General features: G+C 39.9%; 1 protein-coding gene across 1 annotated transcript; it reads left to right on the top strand.

Annotated features, from left to right (window-relative positions):
• Window positions 1-1,551: 1,551 nt before the first annotated feature.
• LOC127857322 (uncharacterized) lies at window positions 1,552-4,988 on the top strand. Its single transcript, XM_052393728.1, has 3 exons — window positions 1,552-1,612; window positions 4,280-4,381; window positions 4,813-4,988. The coding sequence occupies exons 1-3, from the start codon at window positions 1,552-1,554 to the stop codon at window positions 4,986-4,988; spliced, it is 339 nt and encodes a 112-aa protein (XP_052249688.1).
• Window positions 4,989-7,501: the final 2,513 nt, after the last annotated feature.

Raw genomic sequence — 7,501 nt, 5'->3', positions numbered from 1 at the left:
AGATACAATAACTCAATCTACATTTGTGTGAAACCATTACTTTTAACCAAAGAGCATTGGAGTTGCCCCATGCACAAGGTGAGGCCATGGGGGACATAAACCGAAATTAAATTTAAACCATTCAATGTATGTGAAAGCATAACAACATGCTATTAACTATAATTCATTCACCATTTATTGGTACAATGGTATATATCAGTTGGACAGATACAACTTCTCGCCTTCGATTACGGATTTTAGGATAATTAAATTGAGCATGCTTGAGTTTTAAATGGCATACATGCATTACTTATGGTAAACCGGTGTTCCGTCAACTAGGACCCTACTTTAGGTCGTCGTCGGTAGCGTTTGCATACTCGTCTTCTGCGTCGTACACAATACAATATTGATGTCACAGGGTGAGAACAGTGTGCGGCCATTCCGGGACCCGAACCCGGGGCACCTCGCTAACAGGGTGACTGCTCTCCCGACAGAGCTAACCGGGCCGCCACATAACTTTTCTCCGAACGTGACCAAGTTTAGACCGTGACATTTAAATCACATCCTCACTCAAAAAGTATTTTCAGACATTCCAATATACCTTCACTCATGCATACTTCAAACATAGAGACCTTATATGATTACACCGCTCCCTCATGAGTAAATGTCCCAACAGAACAGTAATTTACCTCTCCTGATACCGACACTCCAATTATTTCATCAATACTACGGGTATGAATTACGCCATTATTTTGCAAAAAGGTTAGATTTTGTTAAACAGATATATTCGCAAGACTTTCTACAATTTAGTGCGAAGAAATGTAACAAAATTATTTGTTGGGATTGTTATGAAGGATGTCGGGATCTTATGAAGGTGGTCAGGACGTTATGAAGGAGGTCGGGATGTTATGAAGGAGATCGTGAGAACATGACAGAGGTCGGGAGGTTATGAAGGAGGTCGGGAGGTTTAGAAGGAGGTTGGGAGGTTATGAAGGAGGTTGGGAGGTTATGAAGGAGTTGGGACTGTTATGAAGAAGGTCGGGTGGTTATGAAGGTGGTCAGGAGGTTATGAAGGAGGTCGTGATGTTATGAAGGAGTTCGGGAGGTTATGAAGGATGTCGGATGTTATGAAGGAGGTCGGGAGGTTATGAAGGATGTCGGATATTATGAAGGAGGTCGTAAGGTTTTGAAGGAGGTGGGGAGGTTATGAAGGAGGTCGGGAGGTTATGACGGAAGGTCGGCGGTTATGAAGGAAGTCGGGAGGTTATGAAGAAGGTCGGGAGGTTATGAAGGATGTCGGGAGGTTATGAAGGAGGTTGGAAGGTTATGAAGGAGGTCCGGTGTTTATGAAGGAGGTCGGACGATTATGAAGGAGGTCAGGATGTTATGAAGGAGGTCGGGGGTTATGAAGTAGGTCCGGTGGTTATGAAGGAGATCGGGAGATCATGAAAGAGGTCGGGAGGTTTTGAAGGAGGTCGGGCGGTTATGAAGGAGGTCGGGAGGTAATAAAGGAGGTCCGGTGGTTATTAAGCAGGTCGGGACGTTATGATGGAGGTCGGAAGGTTATGAAAGATGTCGGGAGGTTATGAAGGAAGTTGGGAGGTTTTGAAGGAGGTCGGGTGTTATGAAGAAGGTTGGGAGATTATGAAGGAGGTCCGGTGGTTATGAAGGAGGTCCGGACGTTATGAAGGAGGCGGGGAGGTTATGAAGGAGGTGGTGAGGTTATGAAGGAAGTGGGGAGGTTATAAAGGAGGTCGGGAGGTTATGAAGGAGGTGGGGAGGTTATGAAGAAGGTCGGGAGGTTATGAAGGAGGTGGGGAGGTTATGAAGAAGGTCGGGAGGTTATGATGGAGGTCGGAAGGTTATGTAGGAGGTCGGAAGGTTATATAGGAGGTGGGGAGGTTATGATTGAGGTCGGAATGTTATGAATGAGGTCGGGAGGTTATGTAGGTGGTCGGGCGGTTATGAATGAGGTGGGGAGGTTATGAAGGAGGTCGGGAGGTTATGTAGGAAGTCCGGAGGTTATGAAGGAGGTGGGTAGGTTATTAAGGAGGTCGGGAGGTTATGAAGGAGTTGGGGAGGTTATGCAGGATGTCGGGAGGTTATGAAGGAAGTCGGGATATTATGAAGGAGGTTGGGAGGTTATGAAGGAGGTCGGGAGGTTATGAAGGAGATCGGGAGATTATGAAGGAGGTTGTGAGTTTATGAAGGAGGTGTGGAGATTATGAAGGAAGTCGCGAGGTTATGAAGGAGGTTGGGAGGTTATGAAGTAGGTCGGGAGGTTATGAATGAGGTTGGGAGATTATGAAGGAGGTTGTGAGGTTATGAAGGAGGTGTGGAGGTTATGAAGGAGGTCGAGATTATATGAAGGAGGTTGGGAGGGTGAGTCGGACGGTATGGGAGGGGAACTTAGTGTTTAATGAGACTATTTTGTGTGTGTGTTTTCACGTAAACATGACCAATGTTAATTAAATATCTTACGTTGAATTGTTTATTGTAATAATGATAAGCATTACGTTTATGAGTGTTCGCAGGAGACTGCTGTGCAAAGTCGTACGAGCGTCTACCGCCTGTTTTAATATGCATAATCCATGAGAGGTATCTGACAATCGTCTGTACTCTACCATTTAACATGTAAATCTCTGGAAGCCGTGTCAGAAGTCTCTACTCCCACCAGGTAAGCCACGTTAAGGAACAGTCGTGTGGTAGAAATCTACTCTCTGCGTTTCTCGCGCTATTAAGTCCAATCAAAACGATTGGTACAAAAAGTATGGTCCATTACTAGTTAAGATAATGCAAACAATTGTATATTGTAGCCAAAATTGCCAAAATATATTGGGTGAGTAGGTTGGTAAGACTTCGTTCGCTTACTTTAATTGTCGTAGATCACTGAGATCACATTCTACCTACATTTCTTGTGATAATTTATGTATCAAGAACATAAAGCGACAATTAAATTGGGCGAATGTTCCAAATTTAGGGAATGCAAAGTAAGTTTACTTGTTGAACGTAAACAATAACTTTCTCCAATCTTGGATTATAAATATTTGGTAAACATTCAGTAATAGTTAAATTTTATTCAAATCAATAACTTACATTTACGAACTTAATAATCCCCACGCCCACCCCCCTCAATTTTATGAAACACCGAAATGTTAAGTGCGTTATCAGAATAGAATTACTGATTTATTTTGCCTTTATTCGCTGCACGAATAAAAATGTCAATGTTGACCTAAGGGATCAAGTCGATCATAACCATCGTTGCACAATGTGCGAACTAATCTCTAGCACCTATATAACGTTAACAATTTTTACGATTTCAAAAGAATAAAGTGTGATGAACGCTGATTTATCTTTTAATAAATAAGCGAAATAGAACAAGCAATATAAAGGAGCAAATATTTACTGTGTTATTGATTGTATGTTTTTTTCTTGTGAAAAACTCACAAAGAACGTTCAACTGAATTAATTTTCACTTTATCCTTTTTTGGTATAAAGACCGTAAGAGTTGTCCTAAAGACCAACTATATTGTTTAAAGTACAGTATTCTCATACATTGCTAGACAAGTGTTGGGTGGTTCACAAAGAGTTGCTTGTAACGCAACGCTTAAATATCGGCTGAAATAGCCGATATTGTTTACGTTAGAAAGGCACGAACGGTTTTCATAAATGGAGGACCTGACCATTGTATTTGGCACAAACATGACTCATTAATGGTCAATAAAGGTCATCCAATGCACTCATTAATTTCTTATCTGTTCCTCCGTACACTGTCCATTATTTTCACATTCATACCGTATGAATACCGCAGAAATGCAGCCCAATTTTGTATTCGTATTGCTAGTAAGTTGCTTTCTAACAGTAGGGCTTGCTTTGAGCGATAAAGTGCAACAGCTACGAAATAAATTCGAAAAGATGAACGCTCGTATAAAGTCCATGGAAATAGAACTGGAATCATTAAAAACATCTCTGTTCTGTCAGACCAACCTTCTACGCACTGGGTCGTCTTTTGAAACGTATGTAGATAGCATTGATAGAATGAACAGCTATTTATGACTGCTGGCGCATGGTAAATTATCCGTTTTCCCTTTTATATATTACATAATATATATGAAGGTAATGCGAAATGGATAGTGATAGTACAAGCCTAAGTATTGTAAATCATTTTTGAGAATATTGAATGATAGTGGTTGAAAACCATCATATTATAATAACGAAATTGGAAACTGCAAAGCGTTCTTCAAGCGATGTTTTGTCTACTTCAAACTGTTTATTTTCAATAAAAGTTTCCTTTTATCAGGACTTGTTGCGACAGATGCAGCCTTCCACGCTTATCAGTCACGAGTCACGTGTGCAGGGGACAATCAGGTGATCGTGTATGACACAGCAACGATAAATCAAGGTGAGTAACCAAGCACATGACTTCTAGACCTTATCTACATTGTAATGGACATTTATAAAATGTATCAAATTGCATCGTCTACCGACCGATCTCAGTTACATCTGTTGATAGTGATCGATCGAAATGATTTGTTTAGGTAATGTAAAGGACATTACGGCGTCATCAAAAATTGTCCATGTTATTTTTTACAGGGCTTAATATTAAACTCTTTTATATAAACCGACTTCAAATATGAAGGCAATCATGGGAATGCAAAGTGATGATGATGATGCCAATGATGCTTATGATACCCATTGTTATTGTGGTGTTGATTTTGATGATGTTGATGATTGATGCTGATGAAGATACGGATGATGATAATGAGGATAATAATAACGCAAGGACATGTATTGCATCACTCGTATACATGTTAAATATATATTTTTAAAAAGGCGGAGGCTACAACGCGGCCGACGGGATTTTCGATGCGCCGTCGGCAGGCCTCTACCTTTTCTCCTGGACGACAGCTTCCCAGGATGACGACTGGATCGTCACTGAACTGATCGTTAACGGCGCCCGCAAAGGTCTCATTGGCACAGACACCGCCAACACCGACATGACCCCTTGAACCGCCGTCGTTTTGGCAACCGTTAACGCAGGCGACCACGTGTTCATCCGTCGGGTAACGGGTGGAACTTCCTGCCACACTAATCGGCTACAGAATTCAATGCGGGTGTCGTTCACCGGCATACTTGTATAAATAATATTATAGATAATATATAATATTATAAAAATATTCATGATATCCTGCTTATATCACTTTAAATTATGTTGATGTTGTACGTTTTGGGAGGACTATTATCTAACACTAAAGATGAACATTCGAATATCGAGCTGGTGCGAATATCGTCCTTAATGTGACATCGAAATGTAAGTGTAAACTGTGAATATCGAGCTTAATTAAATTTCAAGTAAGCACTGACATCAAAGTTTTAAAGCATGCCGCAAATATCGAGGCATGTTAAATATCGAACCAGAACTGACATCGACGTTTAACGGCAAAACGTGAATTTCGGCCTGATTTGACTATTTTGCCAGCGCTCGAAATCAGTTTAAACATATTATCTTAGCTCATTTTCATTTGAGCCTTAATGCATGTGCGTAAAGTTTCATCCCAGATAAGCCTCTGCAATCCGCACAGGCTAATCAGGGACGACACTTTCCGCTTTTATGGTATTTTTAATTACAAGGAAGTCTCTCCTTACCAAAAATCACGTTAATGCGAAAAGTGTCGTCCCTGATTAGCCTGTGCGGACTGCACAGGCTAATCTGGGCTGACACTTTACGCACATGCATTAAGCCCAGCTTTCTCAGAACGCGACTCATTTAAAGTGCATGTACTTACTACGCATATAGCGTATAGGCGCTAAATAAACCCATCAAAACATAGAATAGAGACATGGACTGGGGCGTTGGAAGCACATTGACATTGGGGCGGCGGAGGTTATGGGCATGGGAGGGGGTATCCCACTCCCGTTTGTGGGGGTATCGCCCTCGCGTTGGTGGGTGTCCGGGGTTCCTCCCCCTGAATTATTGTTCAAATTTTAGCATCAAATGTTGCATTCAGGTGCGTTTTTATGCCTGATACCTGACCTTAAACACGTCTATTGCAGGCATATTCTGAATGACAAAAGTTGTGACAGACAGACGATGGAGAAGTGATCTCTATATGTCGCAGTTTGTACTTTGTAGCAGGCGACACAACAAAAGGGGTCATGTGGGCTGAAAGAACTTCTTCGGGATTTTTTCCCCGAAATTCCGTTTTGGAAATTTGAAAATCGTTGGTTGGTTTGGAGTAAACATATTTAAATGACACAAAAACGTGGTAAAAAACATTATAGAAGTTTTTTAGAATTATCGATTTACTTTGAGGTATTACCATTAATTCATGTATCTTGAGGTATCTTTAATTTTGTGATAATTAAGGGCTATCGACATATTTGTTTCATGTCATACTTTTCTTTATATTAATAAAAAGAAGCAAAGGTTTAGATCATACCGACAATTAAAGATTTTCCAGGTTTAATTACTCAAGAATAAAGGGATTATCGTTATTAAGAGACCGATCAACTAACAGCATAATTGACATGTACATTTTCGCGGGCGGGTGATGACAATAAACAATACACGTGTCATAACCGCGAAAGCGTGATTACATTGCTTGGTGGTAAAGGTATTTTCAAATATACGGGTATTGAAATGAAAAAAAAGAAGAACAGGTCTTTGCCGAAATTTCATTTTTGCCGAAAATATTGGGGCGTCGGCCGCCGCCCCTGCCGCCCCTGCTCCGACACCTCTTATTAATTTGTAACTAAACGCGTAAACTAGTGTTTCTTATTAGTATTACACCGACTATAATACAATAATAAAATGCATCGATATATCGGGTGAATAATGAGGATTTGGTGTTTATTTATTGCGTAGTTTGTATGGCGTGTGATATCCTTGAGTAAATCAATTAAGTGGACAAGCATTCATAAAATGTACATTTTTATTCGCTTTTTCGAATAAAAATAAACGCTTTTCATCAAACCAAATAGTTTTCACTGAAATAAAAGTCGCTTTCTTTCATGAACTGATGCTATAATAGAATGCATTGAATTTTATTTTATGCTAATCCGGTGGTTTATAGAGAAATATCTGTGAATTAAAACTGATACTTTCACTGTTTCAAACAATGAAAATTGTCAGTGAAAATTATCGATTTTTTTCATTGTTTACTGTGAAATGACGTCATTTTTTTGACGAAATGATGTCATTATCCCAGCGAAATTCTTTAGTTTAACTCTTTAACAATGTATATAAACGGTGAGAAAAGGCATACAATAACAAGAAAATTTGTTGGATTCGGTGGAATATCGATTTTTATTCACTCGTGATCATAGAAAATATATATTTTCTATGATCACTCGAGAATTTAAATCGAGAATCCACCGAATCCAACAAATATCCTCTATATATTCGGTGTACATTTCGCCTTTACGATATCAGAAACACTGCTTTCGGTTCATGCATAATACATTTAATACAAATGCTTATATTGTTAGTTCGCTTGTTGGAGTTTAATATTCATTGCTCCTT

Source organism: Dreissena polymorpha, chromosome 14 (genome assembly GCF_020536995.1).
Source record: "Dreissena polymorpha isolate Duluth1 chromosome 14, UMN_Dpol_1.0, whole genome shotgun sequence".
Lineage (NCBI taxonomy): Eukaryota > Metazoa > Mollusca > Bivalvia > Myida > Dreissenidae > Dreissena > Dreissena polymorpha.
The sequence above is the reverse complement of the archived record's forward strand: the minus strand, read 5'-3'. Positions and strand labels throughout refer to the sequence as shown.

Bases quoted from the DNA above. Each gene is read 5' to 3' on its own strand.
- LOC127857322 (XM_052393728.1), top strand. From the start codon at position 1,552: ATGTCGGGAGGTTATGAAGGAAGTTGGGAGGTTTTGAAGGAGGTCGGG. The intron at 1,613-4,279 runs GTTGGGAGATTA...TCCTTTTATCAG, and splicing joins GGTCGGGTGTTATGAAGAAG to GACTTGTTGCGACAGATGCA. The intron at 4,382-4,812 runs GTGAGTAACCAA...ATTTTTAAAAAG, and splicing joins CACAGCAACGATAAATCAAG to GCGGAGGCTACAACGCGGCC.